At 41.9% G+C, this 21,384-nt stretch overlaps 1 protein-coding gene across 1 annotated transcript; it reads right to left on the reverse strand.

Moving 5' to 3' along the window:
- Nucleotides 1-1,502: 1,502 nt before the first annotated feature.
- On the reverse strand, nt 1,503-19,986 carry LOC139277039 (thyrotropin-releasing hormone receptor-like). Its single transcript, XM_070895042.1, has 3 exons — nt 19,957-19,986; nt 18,428-19,279; nt 1,503-2,166 (listed from the first exon to the last, which is right to left on the reverse strand). Exons 2-3 carry the CDS (start codon nt 19,217-19,219, stop codon nt 1,756-1,758), a joined length of 1,203 nt encoding a protein of 400 aa, XP_070751143.1. The 5' UTR covers nt 19,220-19,279; nt 19,957-19,986; the 3' UTR covers nt 1,503-1,755.
- Between the last annotated feature and the right edge of the window lie 1,398 nt (nt 19,987-21,384).

Genomic DNA, 21,384 nt, shown 5'->3' on the forward strand with positions numbered 1-21,384 from the left:
TAAAATATTTTTTTAAATGAAAATTAAAATGACAATAATGAAAAGATTAGGAACTGAAAGCTAATAGGTGAGTAAATAAGGTGAGTAGTAACAATGAGCTTTAAGAAATGACAAATTCCTATAATGACAGATTTTCTGATATCAAGAGATATGGCCATTGTATTTATCACTTTAATGGACAAAATGCATAAGTACAAGAACATTCACTGAACATTACATACAGCCTTATTACTTTACAATTCAAGACATATACAACAACTTATGGAATCATTTAATGTGTACTATATAGAAATAAAAGATCACAAATCTATTCCAGTGGAAAATATTTTCTTTTACGATATACGTTAAATTAGTATTCTAAACAAATAAAGTAAACATATCTAAGACTCCCAAACAACATTGAAATGCTGGTTCACACTTACAGCATAAATAATTGTTGACATGACTATAAAGCTTGTTAGCATTCTAGCCTCAACCAAGTTCACAAAATTAGTTAAAAGCTGTAGGAATATTTTGTTTTATGCCATTTGATCCACTTGCATTTTAAACACGATTGCGTACTATATACAGTGCTGACAAAGGATGACGACAATTTATAATCAGCTCAATAAATTAACCTATAATATATTTACTTCATATTAACATTCACAGAAAGTGCATTGTGAAGTTCTCTCAAAGCCCTAGACCTAATAACTATGCAGAGCTGCAACATTTGCTTGAGGACATTTCCATATAAACATAAGCAAATTACATACATCGGCATAATGTTTTTAAAAACTCACAACAGAAAGTCATTCTATGAATTATCAGGATTGGATTTAGAAGTCTGGGTGCAATAGAAAAAAGCTAAATGTTGAAACAATAAATCAATTTTTGTATATTTTGTACTGTTGCATTCATTTTTATTTTGAATTTAAATACTGTAATGTAAAATTATTGGTTTATGTTAAACAAAAAAAAAACAACTATTAACACAAGTTGAAGAAATGGCACTTTATTTTATTGATGATTGTCATAAAGTTACTAAAAATAAGAATTCAAACATAGTAAATATTTCAAAACATGTCTGTCTATTTTAGGTGGTCTGCCCTGAAACTACCCAGTTTTAACATTTCTGTTATCACCCAGGGAAGATACATAGTAATCGGGCTATTGTGGTATTAGATTTGTCCCTGTATGATCAGCTGCAGCTCTCATTAATGAACATTTAAAATGGCAGAGCTTAAGGAGCATTCTGGACATTCTCTTGGTCTTAATGTAATGACATGCTAAATCAAAATGTTCTGGTATTTAGGAGCTGAATCATATTAGAATTACTAAGATAATATACATGTTTCTGTGAGTCAACTACTAACAAACTGTGTGAGGGGTAAGGAGTGTTTGTTAGCTCAACTGTAAACGCAAGTATAAAACATGTTTACAATTTTGCTACAAATAGCTAACCATGGAATTTTTTCCACTCATCTTATCAAGCCAGTGGTTTTTAATATGACAGCCTTTATTTCCAAATATAAAATCAAAGTTTTTATTTATTATAATTTAAAACATAATTGGTGTCTGAAATTGACAGCTTAACTGTCTCTTTAAAACCTTTAATATATTTGTTCACTTTAAAAATGTCAAGGAATTAAGATTCCCTTTGAGAGTATTTTACAGCGTGTAAGCAAAGGGGAATAATGGATCATTTAAACCATATGCTTGGCAAATAGGCGTTTAATGTTCTCATCTTAGTTTTATAAGATGATCATTACTATTTCAGGCAATGCTAAATGTGTTGGCATCACAAGCATTATTAAAATTTATCTTCTTGTTAGAAATTGGGTAACCATTAATATCCTCTTGTTCTGTTAGATCATGATCAGGACTTTCATGTGACATATCTTTCATCACACTGTAGTAAACAGGCACATTGTAGGCAGTAGGCTTCTCTGCCCGTGTCTGTTTGCATTTGCAAAGTTTTTTGAAGGCAGCACGAAATTTCTGAGACATTAGGTTGTAAATGACAGGGTTGATGGCGCTGTTCAGGTATATGCTCATCCTGCAGAACAACAGAAACCAGGTGTTCAAGTAGGGTGTATTCATCAAAGAGTTGACGACCACCAAGGTTCTGTAGGGCATCCAGAGGAGGGCGAAAAGAATAACCACCACTGCCAACATTTTTGTGACCTGGAAAGCAATGCATAAAACAGAGAAAAGATTATCAAACAAAATAGTATTAGTTCTTGAATAGTTAAATTGATTTCTCTGAGGATTTTCTGGTAAATCACCATCCAGAATATATACCGTTTTCCATAGATAGGAAATATTTTTTGATGGATGGACTCTTGCCCTTCCTTCCAAGAAAGAAAATAAACTTAAGGTGCTTGCATTATTAAACATTTTAATCAATGCAAACAAGAACATCCAAAGCAAGAGAAGATTTTTAAAAAAGAACATGAATTGATATAGTAGCTTTCAAAGCCCCAGGACGTCTCAAAGCGCTTGGCTGCCACTCTTATTTTGTAGGCAAACGTGATAGCCAATTTGTGAACAGCAAGGCCCCAAAACAGCAATGAGATGAGTGACCAGTTAATCTGTTTTGGTAGTGTTGGTTGAAGGATGCATTTTGGCTAGGACATTCTTCTTCGAAAATAGTGCTATGGCATCTTTTATGACCACCTGAACAGGCCATCAAAGCCTCAGTTTAATGTCTCATATGAAAGACCGTTTCTCCAGCAATGCAGTACTACCTCACTGTCAGCTCAGTGATGTGTTCAGGTTATGGGGTGGGAATTCAATCCTTAACCTTTTGATTCAGGCAAGAGTGATACCTGTGAGCAAAGCTGATACTGAAGATAATAAACAGTGTGCCACAAACCTAATACACATTTTGATAATATCTCAGAACCATACCATTATTAAATATAAATTTTGGGGAAATCAGAAATTGTGCTTTTTTTTTAAATATTCATAGTCATTATTTTGTGGTAAATAATACTTTCCAGAATGTCTGTTGACTTATCAGGGAACATAAGTGGGCAAGTAATCAGGCCTCACTCAGTGTCTGTAGCAAAAGTAAGAAAACTCATTGTAAGATTTGAAATGTTAAGGAACTTAAAGGAAATGGTTGTCCAGATCACACAGAAGAAAATGTGCAGCTTTTAATCTCTAGGGGTATATGTAAATATATGTCAGGAGTCAAGAACATAAACCATGTAAAACTCAGTAAACATTTGCTTTCCATGGTAACGCAAGAAAAATATTTAACCTTGCTGCTAAATCGTGCAAGAAAAGAAGAAATATCAATGTAGGGACTATGAAAGAAAATACTACTATTCTACATTGAGTGAGTTATATTTGTAGAATGTTGAATGAAGCAGGAAATTACTTAGAAAGAGAAAGTCAAATGTTTACAAATCTCGAAACCATAAAATTAGTGACTGGATAAAAACATTTTAGGTAGGTATAATCCAAAGCATCAATACTGGGAATGGTAACTGTGCATCATAAATAGGAATCAAAGTAAGAAAGAAAGAACTTGTGTTTATATAGCACCTTTCACAACCTCATGTCCCTAAGTGCTTTTCAGCCAATAAAGCACTTTTGAAGTGTAGTCATTGTTGTAATACAGGAAACGCAGCAGCCAATTTAAGCTAATGTCCCATAAAAAGCAATGTGATAATGATCCAATAATCTTTTTAGTGAGGTCAACTGAGGGATAAATATAAGCCAAAACACCGGGAAGAACTCCTGTGCTCGTCTTCGAAATAATGGCATGGGATCTTTTGCGTGCACCAGGGAGGGCAGATAAACCCTCGAATTAATGTCTCATCCGAAAAGTGGCACCTCTGACAGTGCAACACTCACTCAGTATTGCACTGGAGTGTCAACCTAGATTCTTGTGCTCAAGTTTCTGGAGTGGGATGAACCTACAACCTTCTGACTCAGAGGTGTGGGTGCTACCCACTGAGCCACGGCTGAAACTCTGACTAATTAGGATGTGGAATGTATGCATAGTCTATGATCTACAGCAGGTTCACTATTTTTGTAGCAAATAATTAGCATGATCTGAACAATGCCCAGTTTTTTCAGAGCATCAGGGGGCACTCTGATGTTCTGATTTTGGATGATTTGAATCATAGGCTATAATCCTGAGTTAGTCATCAAAGGCCAGGGTATAAAAGACTCAGTGGAAGGAATAGAACACTTGGAAAAAGTTACGGAAGTAAAGAATGGTTTTTAAAAAGATCTGGGAGCTTTTGGTTAACTTGAATGAGGCAAAAATATTTACATTTTCCACAGACATGACAACATGTTGGAACGAAAAGCTTGATTCACCAACATGGCAGCGGACTCTTCTATTGAACGTGATGAAATTTTTCTCTTTTCTCCTGCATGTTTTATGAGAAGTGGTGGAGGGGGATTGGAGATTTGTCTTGGGCAAATGGAATTTCAACTTCACTGGAAAAGAAAATTGGACAGAGTGTAAAACGGGCTGATAATTTGCTAGCGCCCGAGACATAACCCGTAACTTGTTGTTACTTCAAGATAATGCACTGCTGATCATTCCATTTTAAATGATCGACAACACTTAACTAACTAAGATATCTTCAAAATGCTCCTTCCAACGGGCACTGACTGCCTCGCTGTCCTTGATGAGTACCTCACCGTTCTTGGCCAGCAGTGGGGTAGGGCCTTGGGTGCTTGGACCGTAGATTGACGGCGCTGAAGAATCCACGCACGTAGTGGTTGTCGACTAACTGCTGGATCTCCTGTGCTTTCTCCACCCACCGTCTGTTTTTTAGGTCACGGGCTTTTTGTTGGACCTCGGCCTTCAGCTGTCTGTAGAGCTGCTTTCTTGCTCTTGTGTTGGGTTACTGTTTTAAATTCAGAAATGCCTTGCACTTGCAGCTAATTAGCTCCTGGATCTCCTGGTTATTTTCGTCAAACCAGTTTTGGTGTTTCCTGGTCGAGTGACCGAGCATCTCTTCGCAGGTGCTGATTATGGAGGCCTTGAGAACAGACCAGGTGCTGTGGGCACTATGCGTCTCTGGGTCAGCAAGGATTGCCAGGTTGGCAGTGAGGCGCTGCCTCAATTGAGCTTTCCTGTAGCCATGTTTCTGTTGCTGTCGCTGTTTCGGGGCTATATTGATGTTATTGATGATGCGGATTAGGCAGTGGTCCGTCGAGCAATCGTCGGCTCCTGTCATGGTGCGGGTGATGTGCACGTCCTTGCAGTTCCTCGCTCGGACAATGACATTTTCGAGCAGATGCCAGTGCTTGGAGCGAGGGTGCTGCCATGCTGCCTTGTTCTTGTCTCTTTGATGGAACAAGTTGTTGGTAATGACAAGTCCATGTTCTAGACATTTTGTCAGGAGCAGCGTACCGCTGGAGTTGATTTTCCCTACCCCTCTCTGCCAATCATACCTCCCCAGAGGTCTGTGTCCTTTCCGACTCTGACGTTGAAATCGCCGAGGAGGGTCAGCTTGTCATCTGTTGTGACTCGGGACGGATTGTTCGAGGCTGGAGTAGAATTCCTCTTTGGTCTCATCTGTAGCGTCCAGTGTTGGGGCATACGCGCTGGTGACTGTAGCGTACTGTTTCCGGGCGAGAGTGAGTTGAAGAATCATGAGACGTTTGCTTATCCCACAAAGGGAGTTTCATAGATGGCCCAGCAGCTCATTCTTGATGGCGAAGCCAACTCCATGGAGGCAGCGTTCTTCTTCTGGTTTGCCTTTCCAGAAGAAGGTGTAACCATCTCTTTGAGCTGGCCTTCCCCTGCCCGCCAGGTCTCGTTTAGGGCAGCGATGTCAACTTCGTAGTGTCTGAGTTGCCAGTCAACGATAGCAGCGGCGTTCCGGCCTGTCGCTGTTGGGGTTGTCCATGAGGGTCCTGACGTTCCAGATTCCAAACTTCATTTTGAAGGGTGGAAGATGCCTGTGCGTGAGTTCTTTTAACGTGGGGTGGCCATTGCACACCAGCTCCCACGTGGGCTTAGCAGAGCGAGGTCTTGGCCCAGTGGCAAAGGAATCCATGACGACTGGAGACCAGACTCTACTGTATGGGCCTAGATGCCTCTGTGAGTCGTAGGCTCGGCACTGAGAAGTGCCTTTAGGAGAGATGGCGAGAAATCTGAGGTGTGGAGAGTAAGAGACTTGAGGCAATATTTCACTCTCCCAGGTATTAGTTCCCGGCTGAGGGCAGATACTGGGGCCCTACTCGCGCTTTTTAGCTACACCCCACTCCATCTTTGCTTCTCAGTAAGAGAAGATAGAATAGCCACCGTCATTACATGCACCACGTGTCCACCGCAATTCCTCCAGCTGCTTTCGCCTCCACAGCCGAAGGGAGACTGAGACACCAACTGGATCGAGTAGACTCGATGAAAAGCTGGTCCCGGGACAGGCACACCGCGCTGCTTAGAGGGAACAGATGGTAGGTAAGTACTCGGTGGGATCCAAACCTGTAAGTTGGTCGGGAGCTTGCCGGACGCTGATAGTGTCTGCGATGAGTCCTTAACCAGGAATCTGTCTTCGACGTGAGTGCCCTCGACTCCATCTCGCAGCATGCCACCCGCCACCATCTCGGCACAACCCCAGCCCAGCTGAAGAGTAACAAGGCAACAGGAGCAGATGGAATCTCCGCCGAAGCACTAAAGCATGGCGGAGAAGCACTATTGGTACGAATACATGACCTAATTTCTCTTGTCTGGAAGGAGAGCATGCCAGGAGATTTCGGGGACGCCGTAATTGTGATCCTCTTCAAAAAAGGGGACAAGTCTGACTGCGGTAACTGCAGAGGAATCTCCCTGCTGTCGGCCACAGGGAGCGTCATTGCAAGAATACTCCTCAATCGTCTTCTCCCTGTGGCTGAAGAGCCTCTTCCAGAGTCGCAACGTGGATTCCGTCCACTATGGGGTACAATGGACATGATCTTCACTGTGCGACACCTACAAGAGAAATGCAGGGAACAGCACCCACCCTTGTACATGGCCGCCTTCGACCTCACAAAGGCCTTTGACATGGTCAACTGCGAAGGATTATGAAGCGTCCTCCTCCGTTTCAGCTGTCCTCAAAAGTTTGTCACCATCCTCCGTCTGCTCCACGATGACATGCAAGCCGTACTCCTGACCATTGGATCCACCACAGACCCAATCCACATTCGGACCGGGGTCAAGCAAGGCTGCGTCATCGCACCAATGCTCTTTCGATCTTCCTTGCTGCAATGCTTCATCTCACCCTTGGCAAGCTCCCCGCTGGAGGGGAGTTAAATTATAAAACAAATGGAAATCTGTTCAAACTTCGCCGCCTCCAGGCCAGACTCGGAGGCCGAACTCCAAGCCATCATCAACACCTTCACCGAGGCATTCAAAAGCATGGGTCTTACGCTAAACATCCGTAAGACAAAGGTCCTCTACCAGACCCCTCCACACAGCACTGCCCCCCAATTATCAAAATCCATGATGAGACCTTGGACAACGTGAACCATTTTCCATACCTCGGGAGCCTACTGTCAGCAAGAGCAGACATTGACGACGAAGTACAACACCACCTTCAGTACACCAGCGCAGCCTTCGGTCACCTGAGGAAGAGAGTGTTTGAAGACCAGGACCTCAAATCCGACACCAAGCTTATAGTCTACAGGGGAGAAGTGATTCCCACCCTCCGATATGGCTCAGAGACATGGACTATGTACAGCAGACTTCTTAAAACCCTGGAAAAGTACTACCAGCACTGCCTCCACAAAATCCTACAAATCCATTGGCAGGATAGACACACCGTTGTCCGTGTTCTCGCTCAGGCCAACACCCCCAGCATCGATGCATTGATAACGCTTGATCAGCTCCATTGGGCAGTCCACATCGTCCGCATGCCCGACACGAGACTCCCAAAGCAAGCGTTCTACTTGGAGCTTCCACATGGCAAGCGAGTGCCAGGTGGGCAGAGGAAATGTTTCAAGGACACCCTCAAAGCCTCCTTGATAAAGTGCAACATCCCCACCGGCACCTGGGAATCTCTGGCCCACGACCGCCCAAAGTGGAGGAAGAGCATCGGGGAGGGCCCTGAGCACCTCGAGTCCCATTGCCGAGAACAAGCAGAAACCAAGCGTAGACAGCGGAGGGTGCGTGTGTCAATCCAGGCTCCCCACCCACCCTTTCCTTCAACCATTGTCTGCCCCACATGTGACACAGACTGTAGTTCCCACATTGGACTCTTCAGTCACCTGAGAACTCACTTTTAAAGTGGAGCAAGTCATCCTCGACTCCGAGGGACTGCCTATGATGATATGATGATGAAATAAGATATTTAAGTTGGTATGAATTTTTTGATTTAATTAAGGCCTGGAGGAAGGCAAGACTATAAGAACATAAGAAATAGGAGCAGGAGTAGGCCATTCAGCCCCTCAAGCCTGCTCCGCCATTCAATAAGATTATGGCTGATCTTCTACCTCAATTGCACTTTCTTTCACTATCCCCATATCCCTTGATTCCCTTAATATTCAAAAATGTATTGATCTCTGTTTTGCAAATACTCAATGACTGAACCTCCACAGACTTCTGGGGTAGAACATTCCAAAGATTCACCACCCTATGATTGAAAAAATGTCTCCACGTCTCAATCCTAAATGGCCGGCCGCTTATTCTGAGACTGTGATCCCTAGTTCTAGACTCCCCAGCCAGGGCAAAGATCTTCCCTGCATCTACCCTGTCAAACCTTGTAAGAATTAGTATACAATTTTCACATTACATTTGCCTTGTAGATGACTCACTAAATATGAATGGATATAAAGTACTTACAAAGCAAATGTTTTAAAGGTTGTTTCAAGCACATAGCCACTGCTAGCAAACATTTAAAAATGATCTGTGGCATTATCATATGAATTATTCTAACATTAATATTTATCAAATTATGTAAAAGCTTGTTTTGCAATTATATTTTTCAGGTGTAAATGATTTGAGCATCTTTTCTGACTAATCTGAAAAACTTATCATTGTGACATTTCAGCTTTGCCAAAATAAAAAACGGAATAAATTGAATTATGCTACACTATTGATATTGTGGCATATAGTTACAGTGTATTCGACAAAAGAACTATATAAATGGCTAACACTATTCTTTATTTGCGCATTTATAACAAACAGTTGTGAATCACTGATTGAGCTAGGTTTATCGTTCCTGCAGAGCTATTCTTTAAAATATTGAGACTGCTGAGATACGCATTTTTTTTTACTTGAAGCAAATCTGGACTACATATTTTGTTTTAAATGATTATTTTCCTTGGATACTGGTGAAGATGTAAAATAAAACCCATAGGGCTAGAAATTCAGTTTTTGGCCATAGCGGTATTTTTTTGACATTTTTCACCAAAGATATTGCTAATCACACCGCCATTTTTAAAGGTTTAAGTTTCGTTACAAAATGCGCCCCAGTGGTAAAAATCGGCGTTACACGAAGATTCGCGGCGGGAACCGCAGTCCTCGCCAACTTTAGTCCGAGGCCGATTACCGTTGTGAGAGAGGCCTTGGGAGGGGGGAAAAACACACAAAAAAATAGCAAAAAACAAAAATTAAAAACTCATAAGACACTTAACTATTGAATCGCTGAAAAAAAATTAAAAAATAAAAACTTTAACTTACCTTTTTTGCAGGTCTTCATACCTACCACTGTTTTTGGGGCTGCAACATAAGTTTTTCTCAGGTGTTTTTTTCATCCATAGTACCGGTGCGCCAAAAGTCCTAACTAAGGCGATAGCGATATTTTCAGTCTTACACACCGGTGGTCCACTTTTCAGCAGTATTTCAAAACCGCCGGCGCAAGACTTTGGCAAAACTAGTAGATCACCGTTTTTCGCCAAAAACGGCAAAATATCGGTGCAAAAATGGGCGCAAGGTTGGTGAATTTCCAACCCATAATCTCCTCTGTTCTATTGAAAACAGCTCATATTTTTCAGTTTCAAGGGGCCCAAACTTGATCGGAAGCCAAGGCCTGGCCAAGTACTGCCCAAAGGACTGCTGATGGCCGCCGAGAGACCGGGCGGTACTTTGCCAGGAAGATTCCGCTAAAAGTGGTGGCAGTACCGCCCGGCGGCAAAATAATGGCTGACGCCGTCAATCTGGGTGACAGCTCTCAATCTCGGTGGCAAAGGCTCTTGCCGACCAAGTGCCGCCGAGGATGGAGTCGGGCACAGGGAGGGTGGAAGACCTGAAAAGTAAAAACTATTTCAAAAAAATAAATCACCGGAACACCCTCAGGGGAGCTCATACAGGTAAGTCGCTGTAAAAAGAAGTTCACTTACCTTCTTTTGCAGGTCTTCGTACTTATTGTCGGGGTTAGACTAGCCTCCACGCAACGGTCCTTCCCCGTTCTGGCGCCGGCTTCCACCCACACCAATCTGGCAGCTCGGCAGGCGGGAGGTCACTTACACAACTTGGCCGCCAGCAGCCGTCAGCCGACGGTTCCCGGCGGTAATCCATTCCCGCCCACTCCAGCCCAAGTGAAAACTGGCACAGAGGGTTGACCAGAGCGAAAACTCGGTGGCAGTCGGTGGCAGCAGGCAGCAGTGGGCGGTAAGGCCACCAATATCAGGGCCTATATATTTGTATTTCCTCATACCAGGCATCATCTGAGTGAATCTACGCTATACCCTTTATATTGCCTCCACATCTTTCCTGTAATTTGGAGGATTCCTAAAACAGTGCTCCAACGGTGTTCTCACTAAGATTTTATATAGATTCACCACTACACCTTGACTTTTATATTCTGTAACTCTTGCCATAAAACTCAGTATTCTATTCATTTTTTTTCAGCCTTATGCACATCTGATGAACCAGAATCCTCTGATCCCCATCGTCCAGGCTTCCCCTAGTCAAAGTTTAATTCATGTTGTTTTTATGAAAATGTACCACCTCACATTTACTGGTATTGAATTTTATCTGTTTTGTTTTCGCCCAGTCCACCAGCTTATCAATATCCCATTGCAGTGTCCTTTGGTCCTCAACATAATTTACTATGCCTTCCATTTTAGTATCATCTGCAAATGTGAACAGCACTCTCTCTGGCCTTTATATCAATGACAGGGACAAACTATTATGGAGGCTTAGCTTGAGGAAAAGTTTATGTGCTGCAATTTGATTGGGCAGAATTGTTTTAGAAACATAGAAACATAGAAAATAGGTGCAGGAGCAGGCCATTCAGCCCTTCTAGCCTGCACCGCCATTCAATGAGTTCATGGCTGAACATGAAACTTCAGTACCCCCTTCCTGCTTTCTCGCCATAACCCTTGATCCCCCGAGTAGTAAGGACTTCATCTAACTCCCTTTTGAATATATTTAGTGAATTGGCCTCAACTACTTTCTGTGGTAGAGAATTCCACAGGTTCACCACTCTGGGTGAAGATAGATGTATTTTGAAGTAGAAGAGATTTATTGAGGGCAGGGAGAAAGATTTTATGCAGTATGATGGGTAGGATTGGAAAGTGGAAAATAACCAATTAGAAGAGAAGAAAGAATACAAATGATGTACTGCATTCACAATACTTACGATGGTCACTACCAGAAACAAGCAATTTCATTAACTGCATACATGCTAAAACATTGATTCATTCATTTTCTGGATAATGCAGGCAATATTGTGTGAGGTTTTGCTTCCTTTGATATTTCCTTAGACTTTAACCATAATGTTAGTCAGGATAAGCATTTAAATATATTTTTAAAATATTTATTTTGAAAGTTAATCATTCCTAAATTAAGTTGAGTGGAACCTCCTTTATAGAGAAGGACCCTCCTAGGTGAATAGGAAAATTACAAATAATTAAGAGTTCCCAAATGTTAGACTTGCCTGTATGGTACAGCAATATCACAGGTACAGGATATGCGATACTTCTAACATAAATTGAATTTAATCTTTCTTGGACTGACACCAATTGATGCCATACAGGAGACTGTGATGCTGATTCATGTCATACAAAATATTAGTGTTAGTAACTTGTACAATGAAGTGATGTCTCATACAAATCTTTAACCCACACAAATTGTGGTAGATAATTGGAAAGTTAGTTAGAGAAGTACAGATAATGTAGATTCCATAGGTCTTGGCATTAATACTTCTTGTTATTGACTGTGAATTTAATGTTGTTAGGTGGTGAATAGTCTTTTGTACATGGCGTCTTTAGGTTAATGTTAGTGATAAACACATCATTGTTCATTGGAAAGTGACGGCTGTTCATAATTTGGATCTACAAGTATTATCAATTAATTTATGACCAATACTATTTATTTGACCAATGTGTCTGTTTAGTTTACAGCCTTTAACATATTTAAGTTTTTTTTCTAAAGGCTTATCAATTTACAGGCATTTCATTTCATTTTTGTCTCCTCTTGACACTTTTTATTTCTTGTACAAGTTGAGTTAGGCAGACTTGTTAAAGGAGTACATTGCATCAATTTTCACAGTGGAGGAAGAGGACAAAATACCAGGGGTATAAGGGAAGCTAAAAATAAGTCAAGGATGAAATTTAGTGGATTTAACACAAGAACATAAGAACTAGGAGCAGGAGTAGGCAATATGGCCCATCGAGCATGCTCCACCATTCAATAAGATCATGGCTGATCATCAACCTCAACTCCACTTTCCTGCCCGATCTCCATATCCCTTAATTCCCCTAGACTCCAAAAATCTATCTATCTCAGCCTTGAATATACTCAGAGACACAGCCCTCTGGGGCAGAGAATTCCAAAGATTCACAACCCTCAGTGAAGAAATTCCTCCTCATCTCTGTCTTAAATGTCCCACCCCTCATCCTGAGACTGTGCCCCCTAGCTCTAGACACTCCAGCCAGGGGAAACAACCTCTCAGCGTCTACCCTGTCAATCCCCTTTAGAATCTTGTATGTTTCCATGAGATCACCTCTCATTCTTCTAAACTCCAGAGAGTATAGGCCCATTCTACACAATCTAGTGAACCTCCATTGCACCTGAGTAAAAAATGTAAATGGGGCAAATAATAGGGCTTAAGAAGGACAAACCTCCGGGACCTAATGGCTTCAACCCTAGAGTATTCAAACAAAATATGTGAAGAAATTGCAGATATATTAGTCATAATTTTTCAATGCTCTCTAGATACAGGAATTGTGCCGTTGGATTGGAAAGTTGCAAATGTCACTCCATTATTTAAGAAGTGAGAGAGGAAGAAGCCAGGTAACTACAGACCTGTCAGTTTTACACCAGCTGTGGGGAATGTACTGGTATCTATCATCAGAGACAGGTTGACTGAGCACGTGGACAGGTATCAGCTGATCAAAAAGAGTCAGCGTGGATTTATGAAAGGTAGCTTAAGTCTGACTAATCTAGTTGAATTTTTGGGGAAAGTCACTCGCATGGTAGATAGGGATTGCCTATGGATGGATGTTGTATATATTAACTTCCAGAAGACATTTGGTAAGATCTGCACAATAGATTATTAGCAAAAATGAAAATGCATGTTATTGGGGTTGTGACAAGGGTTGATAAATGGTTGGGAGGTAGGATACAAAACTAGAGAAAAGGCAAAAGCAAAATACTGCGGATGCTGGAATCTGGAATAGAAACAGAAAATGTTGGACATTTCAGCAAGTCAGGCAGCATCTGTGGAGAGAAAGCAGAGTTAAAGTTTTCGGTTGATGACCCTTCAGAGAAAAGGCAACATTCTCTGATTGGCAGGATGTGACAAGCATTGATCCCCAGAGATCTATACTTGGGCCTCAGCTTTTCGCCATATATATCAATGACTTGGATGAAGGAATAGAGTTGTATATCCAAGTTTGCAGGTGGCACTAAATTAGGAAAGTTGTGTAGGGGGAGAAGGAAGCTGGAAAGTGAAATAGACAGACTAAGTGAGTGGCAGATGGAGTTCAATGTGGGGAATTTGACGCAATACAGTTTGGATCTGAGAAAGAAAAATCGGAATATTTTCTTAATGGCAAGAGTCTAGGAGTTGTGAAGGAGCAAAAAGAATTTATATGGCTAAAAGGTAGTGCACAAGTATAAAAAGTAATCGAAAAGGCTAATGGAATGTTAGCCTTTATTTCAAGGGAGTTGATATACAAAAGCACATCAGGGCTATGCATCAGAAAATAACACCTCACCAATAAAAGAATGTGACAGCCATAAATGCCAATACGAACTCAATATCTTGTTGAAAATCAGTGAACAAAACTTGAAATACTAAACCAAAATGTAATGAAAATTTTTTTTTTCATCTTATTTTTTTTCTTTCCTTTATCTTCTGAAAACATTGTGACCTTTCTGGGATACCAATCCATGGGCTCGGAGTGGTCTTCAATATCTTTCCCAAATAGTCATTATTCATGTGTAAACGTTGACAATCAGCAGACTTGTTGCTAGCAGAGATATCACATTATTTTCTTATGATCCCACATGACTTCCAACAATGGTCAGTAAATACTAACCAGGAACAGGGACACAATTACTTTTTACCCCACTCATCAATGGGTGTGAAGGCCAATTGTAACATGCCCTACAACCTGAAATACGATAACTCAGCATAGATCTTTATGGCTCAGCTACTCAATAAATAAACTCGATGGATAATCAAGTGAACTTGGCTGAAAGGATTTCTAAATTGCATTAAAGACACAAATAAACCAGAGAGCAAATTAGTTAATGTATGTAAAACCACATCGACAAATATACAGTTTTTTATAGCAGTGAAACCAAGTAATAGACATAGCAACGTGCCAAGTAATATTGAACCAATCTGTGTGCATTATAGTTCTTTCAATATGGTCCTATCTTGTGACAACTTCCGATTTCCTACTATTTGATTCAGAAATTATGTTATTTGAATACTGCAATATGCTTTGTGCTGCTGCAAAATGTTTCTGCTTCACAGGAATACGTGAATCGCAGTATAACAGTGAGCAAGCTGGTATCGAGAAATCATCGCACATTACTTCAGCTCAATAACCATTGTAGTCCTTGTTTTATTGGAAATTATAGTTTATGAAGAGCTTATGCAGTGCTACGGTTCCCTGCCTAAAGCGTGTGCAGCTGCACAGTATAACTCATTACCATCTCCTTTTGCTTCGTATTACTGTATCATATATTTTGTCATTTAACATCTTCTGCCTTCCACCCTATCACAGACCTTCCCTTTTGTTCTTTGCTCCCCTCCCCCGTTTCCTGCCCTTGCACTTGCTGTTACATCTCTAACCTTTTCCAGGTCTGAGGAAAGGTCATTGACATGAAATGTTAACTCTGTTGCTCTCTCCACAGAAGCTGCCAGGCCTGCTGAGACTGAAGGCTGATAAATCCCCAGGGCCTGATAGTCTGCATCCCAGAGCACTTAAGGAAGTGGCCCTAGAAATAGTGGATGCATTGGTGATCATTTTCCAACTCGGGATCAGTTCCTATGGACTGGAGGGTAGCTAATGTAATGCCACTTTTTAAGAAAGGAGGGAGAGAGAAAATGGGTAATTATAGATCAGTTAGCCTGACATCAATAGTGGGGAAATGCTGGAATCAATTATTAAAGATGAAATAGCAGCGCATTTGGAAAGCAGTGACAGGATCGGTCCAAGTCAGCATGGATTTATGAAAGGGAAATCATGCTTGACAAATCTTCTAGAATTTTTTGAGGATGTAACTGGTAGAGTGGACAAAGGAGAACCAGTGGAAGTGGTGTATTTGGACTTTCAAAAGGCTTTTGACAAGGTCCCACATGAATGATTGGTGTGCAAAATTAAAGCACATTGTATTGAGGGTAATGTATTGACGTGGATAGAGAACTGGTTGGCAGACAGGCAGCAGAGAGTCGGGATAAACGAGTCCTTTTCAGAATGGCAGGCAGTAGTGGGGTGCCGCAGGGCTCAGTGCTGGGACCCCAGCTATTTACAATATACATTAATGATTTAGATGAAGGAATTGAGTGTAATATCTCCAAGTTTGCAGATGACACTAAGCTGGGTGGTGGTGTGAGCTGTGAGGAGGACGCTTAGAGGCTGCAGGGTGACTTGGAAAGGTTAGGTGAGTGGACAAATGCATGGCAGATGCAGTATAATGTGGATAAATGTGAGGTTATCCATTTTAGTGGCAAAAACGCGAAGGCAGAATATTATCTGAATGGTGGCAGATTAGGAAAAGGAGAGGTGCAATGAGATCTGGGTGTCTTGGTACATCAGTCATTGAAAGTTGGCATGCAGGTACAGCAGGCAGTGAAGAAGGCAAATGGTACGTTGGTCTTCATAGCTAGGGGATTTGAGTAGAGGAGCAGGGAGGTCTTACTGCAGTTGTACAGGGCCTTGGTGAGGCCTCACCTGGAATATTGTGTTCAGTTTTGTTCACCTAATCTGAGGAAGGACGTTCTTGCTATTGAGGGAGTGTAGCGAAGGTTCACCAGACTGATTCCTGGAATGGCAGGACTGACATATGAGGAGAGACTGGATCGACTAGGCCTGTATTCACTGGAGTTTAGAAGGATGAGAGGGGATCTCATAGAAACATATAAAATTCTGACGGGATTGGACAGGTTAGATGCAGGAAGAATGTTCCCGATATTGGGGAAGTCCAGAACCAGGGGACATAGTCTAAGGATAAGGGGTAAGCCATTTAGGACCAAGATGAGGAGAAATTTCTTCACTCAGAGAGTTGTTAATCTGTAGAATTCCTTACCGCAGAGAATTGTTGATGCCAGTTCATTGGATATATTCAAGAGGGAGTTAGATATGGCTCTTACGGCTAAAGGGATCAAGAGGTATGGAGAGAAAGCAGGAAAGGGGTACTGAGGTGAATGATCAGCCATGATCTTATTGAATGGTGGTGCAGTCTCGAAGTGCCGAATGGCCTACTCCTGCACCTATTTTCTATATTTCCATGTTTCTATGTTGCCAGCATTTTCTGTTTTTTATTTCAGTATAACTCAGTGCTACTTCCAAAAGCAAGTACTGGTGTCAAAGGTTACCTGTTGCACTCCAAGATGAATTTTAAAAGTAGTCACTGTTTGTATCTTCATTCAGTTTTTTGCTGCAATTAAACTGTAGCATTTTAGCTACTGGACTTAAATTAGCAGCAAATGAATTTAAAATTCAGGGTTGCAGTGATTATCTGTGAGAATAGATTACAAAGAATATAGAGATAAGCGAAAGTGTTTTTCCTTTGTATTTTTAGAGAGGACACATATCGCCACCTACTGTAACCTTCGGGAATTCTACTTTCCAGCATTTCAAATTATAAAATATAAACTTGCATTGTGTAAAAATAAAAGGTATTCATTTATTTCAGAGCACTAAAGAGGTGTGTGCCTTTGTGATCACCCACGAAACGTTGTATAAACATCAAATCTGATTTAATAGTCCGGTATTTTCAGGTACTTCGACAATATCTATTGCAAAAAGAACGTTTCGTCGAAGAAGATGACTTTTGTAAGATTGTGTTGGCAAAAATATAGAATCACAGAATGGAATCATAGAATAGTTACAGCACAGAAGGAGGCCATTTGGCCCATCGAGCCTGTGCCAGCTCCCTGCAAGAGCACTTCAGCTAGTCCACACCCCCGCCCTTTCCCCGTAGCCCTGAAAATCTTTTCTTTCAGGTACTTATCCAACTCCCATTTGAAAGCAGTGATTGAGTCTGCCTCCACCACCCTTTCAGGCCATGCATTCCAGATCCTAACCACTCACTGCGTAAAAAAGTATTTTCTTCTATTGCCTTTGGTTCCTTTACCAATCACCTTAAATCTGGTTCTTGACGCTGAGCAGTTTTTCTCGATCTACTCTGTCCAGACCTCTCATGACTTTGAACACCTCTATCAAATCTCCTCTCAATCTTCTCTGCTCTAAGGAGAACAACCCCAGCTTCTCTAGTCTATCCATGCAAGTCCCTCATCCCTGGAATCAGCGTGTGTAACAAGAGGCAGTAGATTCATTGCCCACAAAGTTGTGTACCGACAGTACCGTCCATTCCCTGCAGACTGGCGATTTACAGTTAGGAGTGGGGCTGATGACTGACTACTCATTGGCACCTAACAATTACAAGTACCGTATCATTTGAGTTCGATCCAAACAGAAACCCATTAACTATAAACAAATCCAATCACATCGGCTTTCACATAAGGACTAGGAGCAGGAGTCTGCCATACGGCCCCTCGAGCCTGCTCCGCCATGCATCAAGATCATGGCTGATATATGTTCAAACCTCAAATGACGACTATTAGTTGTCCATTTCAGCATTATTGCAGGAAACAAACTTGCTTGTTGTAGATTAGGAATGATTTCCAGAACATGTTTGACTGCCTATCTCATGTATTATATCATTCTAATATTCCGAGACATAATTTTGCAAACAGATGAAGTAAAATGGTCTAGCACCAAACAATTGAGGATAATGGAGGAAGTGTAGCGGGCCAGGGAACAGGAGATAGCAATTCACTGAGCGTAGATGAATTGGGATTGTTACCTGTTTTCTTGAAGATTGCGCGCCCTTGTTGCGGCGACAGGACACATTGATGGTGCGTCCCTTGTGGATGGAGTTATTGGCTGTATCCTGGGGGGTACTGGGGATCGGGTTCAGGAACAGTATCCGAGCAATGAGCCCATAGAGAACAGTGGCCACGAATAACGGAATCACGTAGAATATAGTGAAGTCCAGAAAGTAGATGGGCAAGTAATGGTTTCTGGACACCTTATAGTCACAAACCACCTTGATGCCATTGGCGTGTGGGATCTGCTTGATATCCAGTAAAAAGAACCACATCACGCAGTACACAGATGTGAAGGCCCATACAAAAGCCAGTATTTTCTTGGCTCTGGACACGGTGCAGATGAACTGAGCTTTGATGGGATGGCAGATTGCAATGTACCGCTCGATGGTGAAAGCGGTGATGGAACACGAGGACGCGTTGATGCCCAAGTATTGCAGGTATGTGATGCAAAGGCAGCCGACATATCCATAGACCCAAGAGGCGGCCACACTCTCTGTGATATTGGGCAGACCGGCCGCCAACAGGACAATCAGGTCGGCGATGGCCAGGCTCACCAGGTAGCAGTTAGTGGGAGTCCTCATGTGTTTGGTCTTCAGCACCACCAGCACAACCATGACGTTGCCAGCAATCCCCATCCCACAGATCAACAGGGCCAGAAGTATAGTGACTACCTGGTACTCGAGAGGGTTCTGGGGCACCCTTCCCGCCTCTTCAGTCTGGTTCATTGAATTGTTCAATAACTCCATCACACTTGTTATGTTGTCCATGGTCACTGCGGTCTTGCACTGGGCTCCGTTAGGGTTGAGGATTCATTGCTCTACGCAACCCTGCGTTAGAAACAGCAACAGACACAACTTAATGAAGAATCTTAGACAATTCCAATCAACTTTTCAACAATCACTGAGGCTCAAACTGTTGCTTTAAATGTAGACAGGCTGCTAGTTGTCACTCAAGCTTTCTTTTTCATTCGCTGACAGTTTTAGTCGCTGCAAACTCTTTCGTTGTCATTCGTTTCGTCCCGCCCAAACATTGTGAGACAAATTCGAAAGAAAGCGATGTGTGAAACTGAGGAGCTAGATCCCAATGATTTCTCTTTAACAAATTCCTAGTCAGAGGGGCATTTCATACAGAAATATTCTTTATCATGAAGTCCCATTAACCATTACTAACTGGTTCGTTTGAGAGAGAAAACACACCACTGTATAAAGTTAACCGCCTTAGTGCATTTGCTCAAACCTGTTCTATTTTGAAAATACAGAGTACTTATTTATGTGCATCTTCCAGCTTTAAATCTAGATTTTTTTTCACGGATTAAAGAAAAGTCGTGAATTTCTGCTCAGTTCTGAGTATTTTCCAGTTTCTAATATGTGTGACCATCAGCGCACTTCATATCAGTAAACTAATCAGTAACAAATCAAAGGATGCACTGAGCTGTACATCAAACCATTTGAAATGTGTTATTTTTAATGCCGAAATGGTGATTTCCAATGAAAGCATCACTTACTTCGGGAGAAGCTGATTTTCATCTGTTGTCTTGTTCAGTTGGCTTGGTAGTCGGTGGTTTGCGATGATCTTGTTGGACTAGAATGACAAGAGACCGTCATTTCGCCTGTGCTACTGTCTGAATGCTGCAGGGAGAGTGAGGAGCCGGCCAACGAGCAGCTGCAGCGACTCAGGGGCGGGGGCGGCTGCAACCCCAGGTCCTAACGCCTCCTGTCTCACACATCCACAGGAACATTTCGATGACAAAACCTTCTTTGCCACAAAAGAAGACGTACTGAGCATTACTAATTGGATAGCGTTAAGGAAGTAATACATTTTAAGTTCGTCTACAGTATACAGCTCAACTGGGCATTGCTGACCACTGATTCGAAAGAAAACTCACTTGTGATTCCCGAGCTGAGAAAATACTGTAGTGTAACAAAAGATTAAGCCAACAGTCATCATAGAACATAAGAACATAAGAATTAGGAACAGGAGTAGGCCATCTAGCCCCTTGAGTCTGCTCCGCGACTCAACAAGATCATGGCTGATCTGGCCGTGGACTCAGCTCCACTTACCCGCCCGATCCCCATAACTCTTAATTCCCTTATTGGTTAAAAATCTATCTATCTGTGATTTGAATACATTCAATAAGCTAGCCTCAACTGCTTCCCTGGGCAGAGAATTCCACAGATTCACAACCCTCTGGGAGAAGTAATTCCTTCTCAACTCGGTTTTAAATTGGCTCCCCCGTATTTTGAGGCTGTGCCCCCTAGTTCTAGTCTCCCCAACCAGTGGAAACAACCTCTCTGCCTCTATCTTGTCTATCTCTTTCATGATTTCAAATGTTTCTATAAGATCACCCCTAATCCTTCTGAACACCAACGAGTAAAGACCCAGTCTACTCAATCTATCATCATAAGGTAACCCCCTCATCTCTGGAATCAGCCTAGTGAATCGTCTCTGTACCCCCTCCAAAGCTAGTATATTCTTCCTTAAGTAAGGTGACCAAAACTGCACACAGTACTCCAGGTGCGGCCTCACCAATACCCTGTACAGTTGCAGCAGGACCTCCATGCTTTTGTACTCCATCCCTCTCGCAATGAAGGCCAACATTCCATTCGCCTTCCTGATTACCTGCTGCACCTGCAAACTAACTTTTTGGGATTCATGCACAAGGACCCTCAGGTCCCTCTGCAACACAGCATGTTGTAATTTCTCCCCATTCAAATAATATTCACTTTTACTGTTTTTTTTCCAAGCTGGATGACCTCACATTTTACGACATTGTATTCCATCTGCCAAACTTTAGCCCATTCGCTTAACCTATCTAAATCTCTTTGCAGCCTCTCTGTGTCCTCTACACAACCTGCTTTCCCACTAATCTTTGTGTCATCTGCAAATTTTGTTACACTACACTCTGTCCCCTCTTCCAGGTCATCTATGTATA

The sequence above is a fragment of the Pristiophorus japonicus genome, chromosome 12 (assembly GCF_044704955.1).
Source record: "Pristiophorus japonicus isolate sPriJap1 chromosome 12, sPriJap1.hap1, whole genome shotgun sequence".
Taxonomy (NCBI): Eukaryota; Metazoa; Chordata; class Chondrichthyes; family Pristiophoridae; genus Pristiophorus; species Pristiophorus japonicus.

Coding starts and splice junctions, on each gene's coding strand:
- LOC139277039 (XM_070895042.1), bottom strand. CDS start 19,219: ATGGACAACATAACAAGTGTGATGGAGTTATTGAACAATTCAATGAAC. Junction 2,167..18,427: donor CGCAATCTTCAAGAAAACAG/GTAACAATCCCA, acceptor ATTGCTTTCCAG/GTCACAAAAATGTTGGCAGT.